The 20,333-nt window shown below is 44.6% G+C and overlaps 2 protein-coding genes across 7 annotated transcripts in view; one reads left to right on the top strand and one right to left on the bottom strand.

Moving 5' to 3' along the window:
• The window catches only part of UBN1 (ubinuclein 1), a 33,136-nt gene extending 15,499 nt beyond the window's left edge, over positions 1-17,637 (bottom strand). Inside the window, exons 1-8 of one of the 2 annotated variants that reach the window (XM_057487728.1) lie at positions 16,931-17,637; positions 12,952-13,239; positions 9,540-9,626; positions 8,819-8,914; positions 8,354-8,488; positions 7,580-7,683; positions 6,449-6,887; positions 359-429 (exon numbers count right to left, since the gene is read on the bottom strand). In XM_057487728.1, the coding sequence (XP_057343711.1) occupies positions 359-429; positions 6,449-6,887; positions 7,580-7,683; positions 8,354-8,488; positions 8,819-8,914; positions 9,540-9,626; positions 12,952-13,200 (1,181 nt within the window). In that variant the 5' untranslated portion in view covers positions 13,201-13,239; positions 16,931-17,637. The remainder of the gene's footprint in view (positions 1-358; positions 430-6,448; positions 6,888-7,579; positions 7,684-8,353; positions 8,489-8,818; positions 8,915-9,539; positions 9,627-12,951; positions 13,240-16,930) is intronic. The other variant, XM_036920511.2, reaches the window with a different exon arrangement.
• Positions 17,638-17,759: 122 nt separating this feature from the next.
• GLYR1 (glyoxylate reductase 1 homolog) overlaps positions 17,760-20,333 on the top strand; it is a 31,085-nt gene continuing 28,511 nt past the window's right edge. For 4 of the 5 annotated variants that reach the window (XM_036920515.2, XM_057487731.1, XM_036920512.2 and 1 more), the window contains exons 1-3: positions 17,760-17,862; positions 18,879-18,915; positions 19,822-19,901. In XM_036920515.2, coding sequence (XP_036776410.1) covers positions 17,825-17,862; positions 18,879-18,915; positions 19,822-19,901 — 155 coding nt within the window. In that variant the 5' untranslated portion in view covers positions 17,760-17,824. Of the gene's footprint in view, positions 17,863-18,878; positions 18,974-19,821; positions 19,902-20,333 lie in introns of all 5 variants that reach the window. The other variant, XM_036920517.2, reaches the window with a different exon arrangement.

Here is a 20,333-nt window from a genome sequence, read left to right as displayed (position 1 = left end):
GCACCCCCAGAGTGCATGCCCCTGGGGCTGCACCAAGTTGTCTCTGATTTTTCCAGGCTCTCAAGAGACAGGCAAGCGACACCTTCTCTGTTGTCTCATCTCATCTCATCTTTGCCAAGAAGTCTTCTTCCAAATGGCTGTAACTGTTATATACAGCATTCTAATAACATGTCATTTCCTGGAGACAAATATTTGGTGTACCCAACCCATTTCTTAAAAAGAACAACAATAAAAACCAATCTTTTTCATCTCGTTGGTGGTCCTCTCTATGTAGCTCGCCCCATCATACTCTCATTTCCCCTGGCCTGCTCAACCCAGGCATGGAAACAGCGGATACAAAGAGACAAAAGATACTCACTCTAAGAGGATGCCGTTAATATCCTGGGTGAAGAACTTCTGTCTGCTCTCTCCCTCAGCAGCCCTGGCAGCCTGGTTCACAGCAGACAGTAACATCCGTTAGTGCACCTTCCCCACACAGCCCTCCACGCACAGGCGTAAGAGCAGCAGTCCCTACAGAAACGCCTGCCCACGAAATCCTCACTGTGCCCTTCCCCGTTCGGCCCTGTTCCCAGATTAAGTTCACCTAGGATCACTACATGCTCCAGAAATGGGACAGCCAACTCTTTTCAAATGCTGCTGAAGCATGCACGGACTGTCTGTTCTTTCCTGGACTTGAAACAACAATCACATAAAAGAAAATCCCGCAGAGTCAGAGCAATCAGGACGCATTTGACTCAGCCAGCTAGCTGACTCCCACGACCAGCGCTCTCATCTCAACTGCGAGTTGGAACTTCCATACATCTACAATACAAAGACAATCAAATGTCAACAAACCTGCAAGATTTGAAGGCTTTTATCCACTGCAATGAATAAATGAACAAAGGAAATGAATGAATAATCAAGTGCTATGTTAGTATTTAAAGACTGTGTAATTCCTTGAAAATTTACCATCTACAGTTTATCGCAAACTCTCTATTACCCAGACCATTTGAATGACTAACACACCTTACTACCTATTAACACAAGATATACAGGAGGCTGCTACAGTCTTTGGCTTCCCATGAGAACACTCCGGGTGGCAAGCATGGGCATAGCAGTCAGCCAAGGCACCGAACGCAGAGGTCAGAAAGCAAACCCCGCTCATATGTGGCTGTACACTGGAATTGCTTGGTGCTTCCCCCACCCTAGACCCACCACAGCAGCGCCTCTGGGGATGGGGCCCAGGAATCTGTATTCTTTAAAAGTAACCCTGGAGACTAATATGCAGTGAAGTTTGAGAACCACTGATCTAAATGCAAGAGTTGCTGGCCCAAAGGCTTTAGGAAAAATACAATTTCTGAAACCAGGCTTGAATGATGATGGCAAACAAAGGCAATTAAGGTGATTGTCTAGAGTGAATTGATGGATCCTGATCAATCCCTCTGAAACTGCAGGCACTGATGACTACCCACCACCTCTGACTCTCCATCTCCTCCATTCGCTACTGAACTACAGGCGGGCCCCAAGGCTCAATCTAGAGCCCCCCTCTCCCAATGACTTCCTCCCCTTCACAGCTTCAAGACAACAGGAGTGTATGTAGGTCTCTCAAATCCAAACCTCTGGCCCTAAACCCTTTTTCTAAGCTCTGGATCAGAATGTCCAGTTGTCTCTATGAATGGATGACCCTGTGGTATGCAAACTCAACTCACCCAAAACCCAACTCGCCAGCTGCTCCTCCTCCTCTCATGCCCCCTACTTCTAACAACTGCACCCAGTTTCTCTGAGATCCTTCCTCTCCCTTCCTTAAAGGTCTTCAGCAGCTCCTTCCAAGTCCAGAATCAAACCCAAACTCCTTCACGTGGCATTTAGGGTCCTCCAGGACCTCCCATAGCCAGCAATGCACCGCAGCTCCCACCTCCGCCACATGTCCAGGGAGCTGTGCCCTGGCTCACTGTGAGGCCCCCTCTGCTGTGAGCAGGCTAAGCCTGCTGCCTCCAGTTCGATTCCTATGGCCCACCCCCTAGAGCTTCGTTTTTACCTGCTGAAGTCCGGCTGACTACTTGACCACCTACTTGACCATCCAAACATCATAGTTTATTGTCACTCTGCTCTGACCTATAGCCAGTTGTTTACATGTCTACTGGTCCATTTATAGAACAAGCTCATGGAAAACAAGAACTCAATCATATGCATCAATTTATTTCCCACAGCCGCCTATCACATAATGGATGCTTAGCCAATGTTGGCTGAATGACCAAATGAACAGGTATCACTGAAAGAATGCGAACTAGAGGAAGAAAAGCTTAGTACTGAGCAGCCAAACATAACTTGCTGAGTTGATATGCAAAACTCAAGCTTCTGCAGATCCCTGGGCTGAGGGGCGCACAGAGGCCCAACACGAAAGGGGGTGAAATGGATGGACGCAGACGGAAGAAATAAAGGGGATGACTTAACCCAGTCATCTGCCAGTTTCTTACGCTTTCAGAAGGATTCAGCGTTCTGCCCTGGCACTTTTAATGTGCTGGAAGTGTTTTAGTTTTACCGAAAAAAACAGTCATTGTTTTTTCGCTTAAGCTTACACACTGCCAGATAAGACCCAGAGGCACCTTAATGTTAATTCAGTCTAACTAACATGTATTTCAAATGCCCCGCTCTTTGTCAGACCCATCAACTGCTTGGGTTTCCAGTCAAATTTAGTTTGAGATATCAGCCATTTCTTCAATATTTCAGAGGTGGTCTGGCTATATAATTTTTTAAAGATTTTTTTTCCTGATGCCTTTTGAATTGTGTACACAGTATCTCTTGAGAGTCTGATTTTATACTGAAGATAATTAGTCAAGTGATGTATTTTTAAAATAAATCTAATTAGAAGAGTAATTGGATATACATCTAACGGTCTTCCGGAAATAAATGAGGTCCCTCAACCCTAAGAGACACTCTTGCCCAAGGAATTACATAAATCAGTCAATCCTAGATTAACAGGAAATGTAGTCAAACCAAACAGCCCTATCACGCTGATTCACAGTATTTACAACAGCCTCTTAATGAGCAGTTTTATGTATTTTAGGAAAAACCATCTACAGCCTTTCAGCACCTGGGTCAGAACCTTTTAGACTATTCCTGTTTTTGCTGAACAGAATGAAATCTAGCATGGTTTTCTTTTTAAAAAATATCAAACAGTTTCAAGGTTGTGTTTTTCTTGGCTCCACACCTCCCTGGCTTTGGGAGACGGGGGCTCTGTCTCTACAGGAGGGCACGTGGTGAGCAGGCACAGGGGTGCGTGACATGAGGTCTCTGCTCCTTCGCTATTCCTACTATTGTTATCATTTAATTCTGGACTGAGTAGACCTGTGTCATCTGTACAGACCAGGCTGAGAAGCTGACAAACTACATTAAGACGGTAACCTGAGGAGTGCCACACCTGAGCTCTCAAACCCCAACACAGAGACCCAATGGAGGTGTGGTAATTGAGAGAAGACAGAGTGAGGCCACCAAATCAAATCACCGGATTCCCTGAAGCCCATAAAAATGTACAATACAAAGCAGTTAAGAAATGAAAAAAAAAAAAGGGCTAACGTGAGAAGCAAACTGTAAATGTTGCCTGGGCTCCCACCAAGACGACCCTCTTAAACATACACACATTTTCAAGTATGTATTTTTTTAAGTTTTAAGTATCACATCTAGTTAGCAGGTAAATCCAATTGTTGCTTCCCACAAGAAAAATTTTCCCCTAAGAGATCAGCATACAGCAGATTAGAATCTGCTTATGAACGGCGGCAGACTGTGTGGTACGCTGTCCGTGGACTGCGGTGGGACAGCGGCCGCCCTCCCGCCCGGTACATGCATTCCCCACAGAAGGGCGGCCTCCAGGTCCTCAGCCCGCGAGCCTGGTTCGCTCTTGCAACTTGCTTTACCGAGAGCGTGGCAGCAGGGGGCGCTGCGTACAGCTTAGTAAGGCTGGATCTTAAGGGCCTCGTGGGTTCCAACCTCTTTCCCTTGAGACGTTGCTCTGAGACTGCCGTGCCCTGAAGAAGCCCAGGCTGGAAGACCGGCTAGAGGACAGGCCTCTCCTTCCTCGCCTTCCTGGCTGCCCCAGCACCCAGCCAACCTGCCGGCTGAGCGGGCCCACTTAGGACCAGCAGAGGAGCCGCCCAGCCAACCCACAGTAAAGAGAAATGAATCGCTAATTGAAGCACTAAATTTTGGGTCGTTTTTTAGATATAACAGTAGAAACTGATACCTGTATCATTTAGGGTGAAGATTTATAATCTAAACTATCTTTTTATAAAGGAAATTAAGAGGGGGAAAAAAAGAAAAATAAGGAGAGTGAAAAATTAAGTGAGAAACACATAACACTGCTAATGTTATATACATCAAGTTTAATATAAATTTTAAAATGCAATGTCCAGTTCAAGAGAGAGGACAGGGCTCCTTATTAAGGATCCAAATATCCACGTATGGATTTGAAATTATGTGCAATTTTTGTATACAAAGCATCTTCCCCTGGGAAGACTCTCTCTCCCAGCAGATTCTGAGTATTCTCTAGAATATTCGAGCACACAGCACAGGCCAGTGGGAATGGAGCACCTGGGGGTCCTTTGGGGTGGCATTAAGTAATTTTCCAAAATAAGCCTTCTTTTTCATGCAACCATTAAAACTGATGAGGGCTTTACAATAAAATCTATTAAGCAAAGAAAGCAAGAAACAATTATTCACAACTATAGTTACAACTGTATAAGAGCGTATACACAGAGGCTAGAAGGGGATATGTAAATCGAACTGTTTTCGGATTGGTGGTATGATGGGTAATTCCCACTTTCCACACCATTTCCCAAAGTTTCTTAATGTTGTTAGAGGAGAAAGGCCAGGTAATAACTAAAGTATCAATGTCACGTTTGAACATTGCGTTTTCAAGCCAGTACGTCCATCTCTCCTGGTCACCACCACCTCCCCACCAGGCCACAAGCCTACCTTATCTATAGGATCCTGAGCCCTATCTCCATCACGCCCAGTAACCAAGACTTGTCAATCACTGAAGGAGGACAGTTTGCTCAAAGTGCCCATCCAAAAATGAGGCTCTCTTGAATTACACCCAATGCTATTTCATGTTATGTCACTTTGTTTCCACTAAATTTGTCCATATTTCCCAAGACAATGAAATAAGGAGTGTAAATTATGAGACTAGAACACAACCTGTGGTAGTAGTAGGGACACCTCCAAATAAGTGTTTCAAGTCTTCTCTAAAAAACAACCGGGCCACTGCCACATATATCTTACTCAATTCACGTAACAAGACTTTCAGGAGCTACAAAACAATGTGATTACAAACCAGAGGATTGAAAAGAATAAGGAACAATGTTTTTTTAACAAATTCTGAGAGCACACACAGGACAGGGCGCTCAAACAGCGGCTAAGTTCAGACTCAACTACTTCCACCTCGACGTCTCAGTAAGATACACTCTGAATCCCTGATGTGGGCCAGTTCAGTTAAATCACTGCATTCAAAGAGAATCCTGCATACGGGCTGAGGAGGATGAACCAGGGATCTGAAAAAGACATTGGACTTACTTCATATGTTGTGCTCAAGCAGTTTTGGAAGTGAGAAAATCATTTGTAGCAGTGGTTAACATTGTATTTACCCTGCCCTAAAGGGGTACATAATTGATACATAACAGTTATTCTGAAATCCTATGAGAAATCAGTTGTTTAAAACTTAAGCTAGAGGAGATAAATGCCACTGGAGTCGCATTTTAAGTTATGATGCCCGAGGTAAAACGTCATTTCAACAAAAAGCTTAATGTCATCCTAACAACCTGTGCCTGGTTTACGGACAGTAAGAGATCACCGACTGACAGTTCTCGGCACTCCGGGGATCAACTCCCAAGGGCTGTTGGCTGCTATATCCTGATGGTTGTCACTGTTTTTAATGGGCACAAGACAGCATTCTAAGGTTTAGCTCCTCTTTATCACAGATTATCACAACCTAACGTTGGTGATGTGGAAGTCCAGGGAGCAACTAAAATCCAGTGGCAAGTAAGCATATACTCTAGGGGTAACACAGGTCTGCAAACTTTGGTGAATTTTCAAAACCTTTAAAGGATTGCAAAAAAGATGGATCTCTGTCTCAGCTGCTTGTGGCCAACATTAGTGTTGGTCTACTGCACAAAAGGAGTGATACTCTGTGGGAAAAGAACTGCCAGGCAGAAAACGTAAAGAGAAAATCTCCCCAGAAGAAAGCAAATTTTCCAGAAATTAAAGAATCACAGAAGATCTAAAATGAATGATGCCTGATGGGCAAAGCTTATACTGTTTCCTCACTTGGGATGGGAAGAGAGACTTGGAAAAGCTTACACTGCAATTGCCAACTCACTAAGGGTTGCTCTGGGCAGCCAGCTTCATGCGGTGCAGAACCAGCGTCAATCTGCCCAAACCGCTTCCAGGAAAACCCAGCCACTCTGTGTCACCATACCTGAGCCAGCTCCTTAACGCGCTTCTCCAGGGGTGCAGGCAGGCCTTCGGGGAAGGAAGAGGGCTGCCTGAATTCCTGATCCAGTCCCACCCCAAGGGAATCGCTTTCATCATCCACATCACGGAAGGGGCTTCCTTCTGGAGACTCACTGAGCAGCTGCTCCAAGTCCAAATCAGTCAGCGAGTCCATGGCAGTGGCCGCCTGGAGCAAGTCGTTGTCAGAAGCAGAGCCGAAGAGAGAGAGCAAGGGGTCAGAGGCACCCTCCAATTCCCGCAGGCCCTGAGCTTCCGCCGCCAAGACCGCTACAGGCTTGTGCTCTTCGTCCCTCTTTCTCTGAGCCTCCTTCTCCTTCTGAAATTTCTTTAGCATCTCTTTAACACTCAAAGCCCCGGAATATTTCTTTTTCTTCTTCTCCTTATTGGCATTGAGGGCCGTGAAGCTGCAAGCAAAGAGGGACTGGTTACTAAGGCCGTAGTGCACCTCAAAAGGGAAATTCACGAGGGACTGCCCTGCCCCCAGCGCAGCGGGCTCCGGGAACCTCCGTCCCAGGTCCACCCTGGCACTCCTCCTCCCTCCTCTCGGCGTATGGAGCTCCTTCTTGCCGGGACCAAAGCTTGAGATTTAATACAGGTTAGCAAAACAGTGTCACAAAACACTACATATCCAATGGGTTTTAAAAACCACTGCCAGGCTGAAATAAAAGATTGCAAAAAAGGGGGGACAAGAAAAATATTTAAAGGGAGAAAGCAGGAGCGGCAGAGAGCAGCAGCAACTCGGAGGGCAGCTGGGGTGAGACCGGGTGAGGCAGAGAAAGCAGGAGAAGAGACGAAGGGGAAGAGCAGAGACAGAGAACCGGGGCAGAGGAGGGTGCCCAAGAGAACACGGAACACCAGCAGTCACAGCGGCAGACAGCTGCCAGCACGGACAGTGGCACAGAGAACTCTGGAGGTCTGACACACAGAGATGACAGTGCTGACTCTGCCCACAGTGGCACCACGGAGGTGCAGGGGGGACTGAAAGCCAGGCCCTGCTGCCTCTTCTGAAGCTGTGAGGAAGAGGGTAAGTCAGCTCCCAGGTGTCCTGCCCTAACAGTTTAGATTTTATCCTAGCAAAGAAGCTGCTGCCTCTCACCCGGCTTTGGAAAACTTGGACTTTTTCGATTTCTTCTCCTTGTCATAAGTGTCATCTTTTTTCTTCTTCTTTATCTTCTCACCACCTTCCTTCAACTTCCGCTTCTGAGAATTAAAGACAAGGCACAGTTACACAGCCCCCTAACTCAGGGAGCAGGTGCACTGCCCAGCAGGGACACACATCCCGAGGGCCGTCAGCTCCTGCACGGACACAGCTCTCAGGTCGCCCTCAGCAGATCACACCGCATTCCCACTGACGCAGTCTCCTGAAGCACCCTGGGCAAGAGGCCCTGCAGCCTGCAGCCTTTCTGGTTCCAATGAGCTGCATGTGGGCCCTGCCTCTCATTTCAAACACACAGGCAGTGGTACGTAGATTTCAAAATAAACGTATCTTAAGGCTACTTGCTTTCGTTGGAGTGACAGCCCTGGGAACTGAGGTCCTCCACATGTCCACAGAGGAGACACGGCAGGGCTGGTGCGAACGCCCACACCCCGCACCCTCCACTGTGCTCGGCCTGGTCCTGAGGCCACCTCCAGAAACGAATCCCCACGGAGCCCGCTGGGACACGGGCACGGGCACGACGACCAAGACCTCCAGGTCCACAGCCCCAGCAGGGCACAGGGTGGGGAGTGAGCAGCCCATCGTGGCCCAGCCGCACCTCCCGCCAACCTCCTGAGCCGCCCTGAGCCGGCAGTGAGCTGGCAAGTCCCCTACTGATCCCACGCGGCCACGGGAGAAAGCGCTCTGAGAGCCAAATGCAAGCATCGTTCTAACCTTTGGGGATTTTTTCTTCTTTTCTTTAATGAAGTCATCCTCAGATTCTGATGCCTGTCTAAACTGCAGGGTTCCCGAGTTAATGTAAAATCCTCCATACTTCGTAGTCAAAGAAGCAGGAACAAGCTCATCATACTGAAGGGGGAAAAATAAAGGTCAGCCCAAGACTGGTGCAGCAGCCCGAAGACGCACGGGGGATCCCGACAGAGCAGGAATGGCTGTGTTCCCCTGCCACGTTTCAGACGGTCGGTCACAGAAGCCCAGGCCAGAAGGGTCTGGACAGATACGGTCGTCATTTCCAGTGAAGGAACCAGTGCCCTGGTCAGGGGTGTCCCTTGCTCTCCGGAAGCTTCCCTCCAGTGGAAGGCACGCCCATTCCGACCCCACCCGCCGCCTCCAGGCCGCTGTCAGGTAGGAGCGAGGCTGAGGCGGCCCCCAGACGGGGCATTCCCGCGGAGTACCTACCGCCTCGGAGTTATCGATGAAGGAATCCGATTCATCGTAACCATACCCCATATCGATCAGGTCCTGTACTCGGTCTTTTCTACGTTTCTTCCCACCCTATAATTTAAAATAGATCATATGCTTTTTTTCTACCTATGGTAAGAACACAAAATAATCAATCTACCCTCTCAACAAATTTTTAAGTTTAAGGTCACAGCTCTTTTTATTACAGAGAATTATTGTCTTAAACTCCATAAGTACACAAAATAACCGATCTACCCTCTCAACAAATACCACAAAAGTCTAATGTCACAGCTTTTTTTAATACACAGAATTACTGTCTTGAACTCCATTACCTAGTGACTAAGGGCTGTAGAGCACAGGAACACCCCAAAACCTCCTTCCCTGAAGACTTTCTAAAATAGAACAGATTTCTACCCGCATAAAGTGGCCTGAGACAGAGAAGGAACTAAATGGATTCATATGTTTGTATCAGAACATTTATTCCAAAGGTAAATTCTTGGGGTAAAAGGCCCTTCTTTTTCATTTGTCCATTTAGCTCTACACACTAGTTCCTGCCACATGCATTTTCTGTACCTTAATGTATTTGTTCGATAACTGCATTCTGTTCTCTCTAAGCTCTATGGTTGTTTTGATGATAACTGACTAAAAAAATGTGGAAATATCTGGAAACCTCTCCTACCCAGTGATGTTGTATTGTTGCCCAAGATAGAAATCTTACGTATTTTTCTTCAAATTTCCGGGCAAGGGCCTCCACTTTATGCCTTTCCTTTTCTTCATCATTGAAAGGATCCGCGATATCTTTCTTCTGTGAAGAAATGATTCCACAAAAATAAGTCACAAAAAAATTCCACAATACTATTCACAGTACCTTCATTGATTACTCAACACCTATAAACTCCATAATAAAACAACTTTTTCAGAAGAGCCAAGATAGAACACATGCTGCCACCCATCAGTGTTTACCTTAGCATTTAAGAAAGTAAAATTTCCATTCATGTAATTCAACACAACTTGACGAAATGCCCACAATCGCCCACCATACCACTGTCCTGTAGGGCTCCAAATAAGACAAAGGCCTTCAGTCAGGAATACACGGCCTGGGCAGAACAGTGTTTCAACAGAGTTGGTTTCCTTTGTAACCATAAAAAGCTGTTTCATACATTTAAAAACACTATTCTGAGAAGGGGCTCATAGGCTCCACCAGACTTTCCAAGTAGCTAATTGCTCAAAAAGGCTAAGAACCCACTGAGCTTAGGCAAGTTCCGGAGCGCTATTCTGCCTTACTGGTTAGAACAGTGGTATGAACTTCCACTTCTCTCAGTGCCACCAAAAGTCAAACCCAGGTCTGTGGCATTCCCTTTCCTTAGAGGCTGATCTCAAAGCATCAGAAATCTCTTCTTTTCTCCCAACCTCAACATTCATTCCAAATATTTTTGTGGTTTTCCAAAGATCATTTCTACTCCATCAACTTTCTCTTGCATTTTTCTTATCAAGTAAATTTTCCAGAGCTGGATTTCAAGCTTTTTTGGCAAGGAATGTTAATCAGAGACTCCTGTACTATGTAAGTTTAAGACTTTAGAGTAGGTCAAAACACTAAAGGTTAGATGCTTGTTTGAAAACAAAACTCTTATCCACCTTCTACTTTAATGCAAAATGGTATCATAGGACATGCATATAATCTAAGTACCACAAACGCATAATCTTCAAAGTATGTGCTAATTTTTTTTTTTTTTTGTAGATAATTATTTTTTATTGAAGGGTAGTTGACACACAGTATTACATTAGTTTCAGGTGTACAACACAGTGATTCAACATTTATATACATGATAATTCTATCAGCTATCGCCATACTAAGTTGTTACAATATTTTGACTATATTCCTTATGCTATACATTACATCCCGGTTACTTCTTTATTTTACGATTGGAAGTGTGCACTTTTTTTTTTTTTTTTTTGTGAGGGCATCTCTCATATTTATTGATCAAATGGTTGTTAACAACAATAAAATTCTGTATAGGGGAGTCAATGCTCAATGCACAAACGTGCTAATTTTTTATAATGATCACATATAACTTGAGCAGTTAAAATAATTTTAAGAAATCCCACCAATCTAGAACCTTGTTGGATTCAATGTGTACTCCTTCATGTCTTACAAACAGTTGTCATCTAATAACTACTATTTCCTGAATGTATGAAGGTTCAGCTCTCTCCAAACACAGCATCCGGGATGTAAGCTCTCCTCTGTCCAAGCCCTCAAGGGTCTGTATTTGTATCAGATTTAAACAATTGCCACTCCTGTTACCTGTGTTGGTATAATTCCAAAATATATGTAAGATTGAAAGTTCCTGAGGCTGGGACAGCCAGATTCCCCTCTATCTTTACACAGTCTTCGGTGTCGAACACAGTGCCTTCACATTATAAGAAATATATGCTAAATGAATTAATACATGAATATGTCACATTACATTGTACTTTGAACACTGCAGAGGAGACGCAACCATTCAGGAGCTCTGACTCTGAAGGTCAGGAGTGAGTCCTCTGAAACTGGATCCAAAATTCTCTGCATATGCTCATGCATTTTTCTGCATTTGGACCCCCCCCCACAAAAAAGGTGAAATCAGAGCATTGGAGTTCTAATTTCGTTTGATCTACTGATTTGGTTTGAGCCCATATATGCATACTTTAACCAATCCCTGTTATTTTCTCTTCCTCTTAAGGAAGATCCTATTCCTACTTTGGAAAAGGGATTGTGAATGGATTTGAAATTATTTTTTCTCATCCTGCCCACTGGCCCTTATATAACAGGTTGACCCCTGGCACAGGTTTATTGGCTTCCATTCAGCCAATCAGATCTTAATCAAGGAAACACATTTTTATCTGAGCAAAGACAAATGGGTAATTCCTCTAACCAAAGCTGCTCACCCCAAACAGCAAAATGGTAAGTCAGACTGAAGGAGCACCGGCCATCACACCTCCCTAACTGCAGCCTCCCCTCAGGACCCTGGGAGCTGAGAGCTCAACTAACCCCCATCTTACCAGAAGCCACTCCAGAGACAAAAAGGCTGCAGGAGTGGGACCCTACTAACCCTTCCCTCAGAGCCTCACTCGGCTCACAGCGATACAGTAGATGCTTATGCACTTCCCCTAATTTCTATTCATACTGTATGAGTCCATCTGTATAACATAAAAATACACAGACTAAACCTAAGCTGTTAGAAATCAGGACAGTAGTTACACATGATGGTCAAGGTAGTATTTTGGGAGGGCAGGAAGAGAGTTTCTGCTGTCCTGGAAAATGTCCTTCTTTATAATCCAGATGTAGGTTACACAGGGGGGTTGAATTTGTAAAATCCATCAAGCTGTGCATTTATCATACGTGCACTTTTCTTACATAACTCAGTACAAGTTTGTAAAAATTTTCTACCATATTATTAGGTTGCCAAAATATCAGTAATAGTTAAAACTGGTGATGGGTATGCGGAGCTTATTATACTATTCTCTGCATGTTTGAAAAGTTCCATACTAAAAAGTGAAACAAATCTACCAGTAAAATAAATACATCATTTAAAAAACATTTAGAAATCTGATTCTCAGAAGCCCTAAAGGCTACAACCCAATTCTAGCAAAAAATAAACACACACACACGCACACAAAACCCCACAAAAAGAGGCTTCTAGCATTCCAGGTAAAGAAATTATCCAGAATATCACTGTTCAGAAGAGATGAGCAGTCAGTGTCTTTTTTGTCTGCCCTTAAACTAAGCAGTGAGATTACCTTGGAAAAGAAAAACCTCCAGCATGAAATTACAGTGTGGGATAGCCAGGGACTGGTCACATTTACACCGGACAAGTATAGCCTTGGCCTGAAAAACTTCCTTATTTATGTTAATTAGCCGTAATTCAAATTAGTCTGGTTGCACCATATGTTTTCTCTAGCATAAAGCATGAGACTGGTTCTAGAAATAATTCTATCCTTTCATGCCATGAGCGAATCCAGCAATCCTTGGGATTACTTTGGGCTGAGTGCCTAGACCGTGGGGCAGCCAATGCCTCTCGTCCTGCCCCGCCCCTCTGAAGTCCCACTTGTACACGCCACCCCGTGCGTTAGGTCTGGGGCCACTGGGTGTGTACCTTGTCTCCAGGATGAAGGCTTTTCACCTTCCCTCGGATGTTCTTCACCAGCTCTGGGTAGAAAAATTCTGGGCAGCGCTTGTGATCTGGCTCAAAGAGGGTGAGTGTGATCCGAACGGCTGCTGCTGCCGGCTCAGGGTCTTGATGCTGTTCTGCTCCCCCAGCCTCCTCTTTCCGGGATTTCTTCAAAAATGCAGGATTCAGAGAACCTGGGAGGGAGGTGAACTGGACCCTGTGGGGCTCCGACATGGCTACCAGCAAGTCTTAGCAGGTGTCACTGCATGGTTTCTGTTAACATTGAAAAGAAGGGCCAGGTCAAACCAAGATGACAAAAATAATTTTTTCCATTTAGTTATAATATAGATTTACATTTAAAAGGATTTCATCATCAAGAAATATCATTTTAATTACCATTTACTGCTTTTTTTCTGCTTATATACTATTCATCTTAAATATAAATTTTTCATATTAAAATCATCCCAAATCCCATCACGCAGAGCTAGAGTTCAGCATACTTTCCTCCAGTCTGTTTTTCTATGTGTAGTTACTAGATCCCTGACAGCAGAGAATCCATGCTGACAGAGCCTTGAGAATTCCTCAGAACTGCAAAGACCACTAGAGAATATTTTCATTCCATTTATCCAGGACTATTTTTTTTTCTGGCTGAGAACAATCTCTTTCTTAAGACCTCAATGTCTGTATTTTCATGATCAGCAATTTGTTTTCATTTAGGGCCAATCTTCACAATGACAAAGTTTTCATAAGCTCACAGAAGGCACTGCCTATCCTGGGATAAGTAAAAACCAGCGTCTCAGGAGGGCTGTGGCTAGGTTCATTTCCTAACACACCAGTCTCTCACCATACAAACTTGGGCTTTGGCTAGATGAAATTATCATATGCCAAAGACCTTCAAAGGTGCTTGGGATGGTCAGAATAGACTGTGAACCCCCCAAAATTCCAAGGGTTTATAGAACATAATTATGCAAACACATACTATACATATTTTTGTGTTCTAATTTTTGTGTATAATTTTATGTCCTTTTTAAAACTCACATTCAAGTATAAACAAACTTTCTACAATGACAAATATGTAAGGTTATTCATTCCAGCCTTATTTGCATAGAGAAAATGACAGAAGCAACATAAATGTAAAGCATTAAGAGTATCATTGAAAAATGTGGCTTTGTTGATCTGTAAGGACTTTTGACATATTACAGATACATAATGCCGGTCATACCTCTTATAAGTACTTTTTCCTGTTTTGTTTACTGTTTAATTTTGCTTAAAGTGAGGTATGATGAAAGAAATTTAAACTTATTTTTCATGTTGAACTCTTGAACCCAAGTTGGATTTACTGTAAGGTGGAAGGTGAGGCTCTAACTTGGCTTCTTCCCAGCATCAATCACTAAATAACCTGTCTTCTCCTGATTGGGCATCTATCAGACAGTGACATCTTAGATACCTTAAGGTCTATTTCTGAAATCCATCCTTTTATACTAGTATCTAGAGAGTCTTCAACCAGTACCATAACTGTTTTGGAAATTTTTATAGTATATTTTAATATCCTAAATTAAAAGTTCCTCTTTATTATTTTTCTTTTAAGAATACTTGGCTATCCCAGCCTGTTTATTATTTCCAATCAATTTTAGAATAATTTTGACAAGTTCCCCCCAAAAAGCTCACTTCATTTTGATTATGAACGAATTATAAATGGAACCAATTGAGATTTACATATATCATATACTTTCATATATATATGTGTGTGTGTGTAGTATTCTTTTTATGATGAGCAAAAATTGTGATTTATAAGACCAGACAGATAAGGGAGTAAAATATCTAACAATGAAGAGTTAAAATAATTCCAATTAGGCTGCAAAGTAATTAGCAGCAAAACTGGTTGGTAGTGTAAAAGACCACCATTGAAGTAAGATGTTAAAATTCCCCAAAAAGATATTTTCAGGGCCACCAGAGCACTTGGGATGCACTGGGTTGTGACAATAAATTCCTCCTGAAAAGCTGAAGGCTTAGAGATCCCCCACTGATAAGAGCAGGCAAAGTCTCACTATAAGGAGGGAATCTGGACTGTAATGGGGTATGTGGTGGGGACTTGATAGTAGGGGGAATGCAGTAACCACAATGTTGCTCATGTGAAACCTGAGCGTAAGATTGTATATAAATGATACCTTAATTTAAAAAAAAAAAAAAAAGGAGGAAATCTGTAAGTTAACCTCTGGGATGCAGGAAGATCATCTAGGAAGTGGCAACCAGATCCCTCCCTGTCCCTGTCCAGGAAGTAATTTTTTAAATGTAACCTTATCTTGGTCCAAATTCTAGACACTGTAACTTCAATCCACCTAGATGGTAAAACTGCTTCTCTTAAGTTGTGTAAGTGATTTTGCATGCCTGAGATGTTACAGAAATAAGACTAGAGAATAAAGTAAATCAAATTTATAGATTAGGAATTAGATTTGGGTTAACTTCTATAATTACTGATGTTTGTTAAGTCATTTGAAATATTTAAGAGAATCAGACATACTAATGACACTAGACTTATGATTTTAATTTGAAATGCTTAAGAAAATACAAGTTTGAAAATGTGCATTTAAAAGAACCTTACATTTACACATTTATTAAATTTACAAAAGTCCTTGGAAAGATTTTACTATTAGGTTTATAAGGTCACAGTTTTAGAAGTTTGAAGTATTTGAGAGGATAAGCATATAAATCTTTAAACATAGTTTAAAACACTTAAGGAAATTTAACTTTATTGTTTAGGGGAATTTAATCTGTTAAATTGGCACCTTAATTGAAGCTTTGTCAAAGATTAAGTATTTTTATTTTTATACAATTAGATTTGTACAGAAAACAAAATTCTGTAAAACTTAAAAGGCTTCAGAAAAGCTGAGAATTTAAATACTCAACTTTAATGTGTTGAACATCATTCTAAGTAAAAGCACAGTATACACACACACACAAAAATCCCTCTTAAAAAACCTTAGCTGATGTTATCCAAGAAATGCTAGTCTCCTTTTGTATCTCAGGTTATTCTCAGGAATTATACACCTTTTGTTATACATCCTTTGTACATTGTATTTTCAAACTGCTTACGGGTGAAACAGAAAAGCTGAATTTTGTATGCTGCTTTTATAATTAGTGTCATTTATTTTAATGGTTTTCTCTTAAAAAAAATTTTTTTTTTAAAGGCTATCCTATCATCCAGAGAAATGAGGAATCTGTTTTCTCCTTTCTCCTTTCATGTCTTATTGCACTGGCTACAACTTCCAAGATAATATTAGACAATATAGTCTTTGACATGTTCCTGACTCTAAGGGGAATATCTCTAGGCCCACTGTGATGTTGATACGAGATACATTTTATCAAGTCATTAAAATATCCCTCGATTCCTCAAAAATTAGTTTTAAAATTAGCAACGTGTTTAATTTTATGAAAACATTTCTGGAATCTTAAACATGCTTTAAATTACCGGCTTGTCTTTAAAACAAAACAGTACATAACAGTCCCTGAAAGTAATTCCAGGTACTTTAGGGAAACTGAGCTCCAAAGACAAGCCAGAATGCAGACAAGCCAATTCGCTAAAACAAAACAAACAAAAAAACGCTAACAACTAAAGTCTGCGTGACCAAACGCCTGCGGGAGATGCGTGTGGACCCGCCAACTTTTCAAGCAGACAGTAACTCAAGTCTAAGTTAGGTCAACGCTTAGACTCCTTGGGGTCCACAACTGTGATTGAGACCTTTAAAAATATTTTGTTTCCAACCTGGGATGCTGAAGTTTGGGAGGGCGCTGTGTGCTGAACTGCTGTCAAGGGTTCCCCCAATCAAAGGTTTAGTTTTAAGGTACTGAAGCCACGCGGGGTAACTGCCTTCCTGTCGTCACAACAGCCTGCGCCCAACTTCTCTAAAAGTGTCAAACTACAACAAGGCTTAGGCGAGAGCCCGGTCCCGACAAAGACACGCACCTTTGTCCCCAGCGCGACGCAGGCTACGGCCCCGCGGGCCGCGCTCGTCCCCCCGCGGCCGTCCTCATGCCGGCCCGGGAGCCCAGGCTGTCGCGCTGCTAACGGCCGGTCCCCGCGTTCTGCCTCCCGGCGGGCGGCCGGCCTGCGCCGAGGCCCATGGCCGGGTCCCCGCGCGCCCGGGGGAGCGTCGCCGGCCGTGCCGCCGCGCTGGCGCAGAAGGAAGCGGAGAGACGCTGGTTCCGCGTCGTTTGAGCAACTGGGGACCTCAGGGCGGGCTGCACTGGCGCCCCGGGAGAACTTGCAGCGCGTGCTCGGAGCCGCTCCCCGGACGCCGGCCGTTAGAAAGCGGACTCCGAAGGACCCGTCCGCACCCCGGGCTCAGTCACGCAGAGCCCGCCGGGCACGGGCCCCGAGCGAAAGCTGACTTCCAGGCCGCGCCGAGGTCCGTCAGGGTAGCTCCAACGCGGCAAAGCAGCTGGCCGAGGGATCCGCGGGGACTAACGGCCGTAACGGAAGTGCCAGCGAGCGAGGGCGAGGGAGGGGCTGGAGGTCAGGGTCCGGGGGCGGGGCGGGCCGCAGGGCCGGCTCTCGCACTCAGCTCGGCCGGCCGCACTGTCGCCGCTACCGCCTGAGCTCTCGGGCGCTTCGTTGTCACGAGCCGGAGGGAGGCGGAACGAGCCGGAGACCAGGAGCTCCGGTGCGCGGAGACCGCGGCGCCCGGGTCACGTGTCGCCGAGCCCGCCAATGAGCCCTGGCGGACGCGGTGACGACAGAGCAGCGGCGTGGCCGGTGACAACCGGCCCCCGTCACGTGACCGAGCGCGCTCCAATGGGCGGTGCCGGGGAGACCTAATGTTCCCGGCGGCCCGTGCGTCGGCGGTGGTTGGGTGGTAAGATGGCGGCTGTGAGTCTGCGGCTCGGCGATTTGGTGTGGTGAGTACGGACGGCCGGGGCCAAGAGAGTTGCGCGGGAGAGCTGTTCTCTTAGGCGCGGGGTTTAAGGCCAGACCCAGAGTTGCCTTTCTCTGCGCTCCAGGCCCTGGAGAAAAAGCGAGACGAGGTGCCGGCGCTGGGAGCAACGCCGGGCCGAAGGGCCAGTGTGGCCCCGGGGGACTGAGGTCGCGGGTGGCCACGGAGAGCCGGGCTTCGCGCGCCGACGCGGCCCGGGGGAGGCTGCGCTCCGCACTGGCACGCCGGCGGCCACCGAGAAGCGAGTTCCTGGCACCGGGCACCTCCCGCGTACGCCGGGTCCTCGGGGTCCCCCTGAGGCTCCTGGGAAACGGGGAGAGCAGGGAAGCCCCTCGGGGCTCTCGCCCCGGCAAGCTCGTCAAAACCAGTGTTGCGATGGAACCGACTGTGCGGGCGGCCAGCCGCCCGGGTTTTCGAAACCGGACTGCCGGCCCTTCCCCGCGAAGAAATGGAGGGGGGACTTCTCCTTTACAACCGAAGGCTTGGCAGTCATGTGTGTCTTCTGTGTACCGCTCGTGGTCTGCTTCTGTGTCCCAGACAACTGACTGTCGCCGCCTCCCTCGACCCGCGTAGCTCGGTTCTCGACCCAGAGGAAGGCTACGTTAGCGTTTGTCAAAGCCGGGCTATTCTCGTGGTGAATTAAACCGGACTTTGTAGGGGGAAGTCTGTGTTTACAGAGCAAACTTTCCCCCACCCCCGTCACAGGGAGTCTGTGGACAAGTGACTCTTGGTGGTTTTGTTGTTTTGTATTGCACACACCTTACACACCTACGTATATCATTTTGCATTCCGTTTCTAAGGAGTTTTGGCCTTCTGGGCCCTGGGGTGGAAGCCAGATTAAGAACTCCTGTTTGCCAGCTCTTGTTCTCGCACTTAAGAATGTAAGTGGGAGATTTAGGTAAATAAATTGCATGTTGAATGGGTTGAAGGAAATGGCCTGGCTTTTCCAAGGCAAATGCTGACTCTCTGTATTTTCTTTAGGGGGAAACTAGGCCGGTATCCTCCTTGGCCAGGAAAGGTGAGTGTCTTGCTACTGAAGGAAGACATCTGAAGTTGTGTTTGAAGAAGTGGAGAATGTAAGATGCATTTGTCTCAATTTTTAGCATTGAGTTAAATTAGGCTTATTTAAATTACACTCAGAATTTTTTTTCTCTAGTATCAGTTTGTTTAGAAAACGCAATATAATACAAACTAGGTCATTTAATCTGTAGCAAATGCTTATTTCTTGAACCGAAGATAATTTGGTGAAGTCTTTTAATCCTGGCAATCAGTTCTAATTTGAATTGAGCTTTACACTTAATTTTAACAAAAGGAAAAGAAAATTAATTCTCCAGCAAGAGAGCTAAATGTAGGTTAGTGAAAAGTCAAAGTATTTTTGTCCCAACTAAGTTTAAATCTTTCCATGTTACCATATGTGCTGCTTCAGTGCATCTTTGCAAATGTTGGCACTCCAAATTTTGCATGAGGCAATCCATAATAGCTTTCCAAATGTTCTGTTTTTATATTCTTGCAAGGAGCCCAGGCAATGTCTGAAGACTATCTCTTTATAATACGGCATTTCCAGTTGTCCTTCTTTATCCCTGTTACCTATCTCAATTCTCCCTGCATAGATGTGTTTTTAAGGGTATCCTCTGCATTTCTTCATGACAGGGTCACATTGGAGGGGCATGACATTGGTCTTAGTGTTAAATGCTTTTAAAACAGGGCCACTGCAATAAAGAAGATACTGTATCTACTGAACACTATGTTAAATATTAGTTGTATGGAACTTGTAGAATATTTGCTCATTGTCATGCATTCTCAGTAAAAAAAAGTCTCAGAAGCCCTGGGTGCTCTTGAGACATAGTCCTTTTGGTTTTTTGGTTTTTTTGCCCCCAACTTAGAACTGTGGAAAAAAAACTTTTTTTTCCTTTTTATTCCCCAGATTGTTAATCCACCCAAGGACTTGAAGAAACCACGTGGAAAGAAATGCTTCTTTGTGAAGTTTTTTGGAACAGAAGATCAGTGAGTAGCGCTCACCAAGTTTCACTTTTAGTTTGGACATTGCTGGGTCTGAGATGCTTTGAGAATACTTAGGAACCTTAGTTCATTACTGCAGTCTGTGGAAATACATATCATCCTGGCTTCATACCTGAAGAAAAGGTGCTATTCTTCTTTCATAAACTGTCCTGGGGTTAATAACAATGTCCAGTCAAGTGGGACTAGGATTCAACACCTGCTAAATATGAAAACCATGTTAAGATAGTTTCTCACATCCCTTTACTCAACCCCACAGGCAGTTCTTTTTATAAGGGCCGTATTTGGTTCTCTTCTGATTGCTCTTATTGTGACTCATGCATGAGGTACGCAGTGAAAACTATGATCTTAATGATCTTAAACTGTTTAATCCTGTTCTTTTTTGTAAAACTAACTATAATGTAACAGTAAAGCTTTTTA

Source organism: Manis pentadactyla, chromosome 10 (assembly GCF_030020395.1).
Source record: "Manis pentadactyla isolate mManPen7 chromosome 10, mManPen7.hap1, whole genome shotgun sequence".
NCBI classification, from domain to species: domain Eukaryota; kingdom Metazoa; phylum Chordata; class Mammalia; order Pholidota; family Manidae; genus Manis; species Manis pentadactyla.
This window is presented reverse-complemented; position numbering and strand designations above follow the sequence as displayed.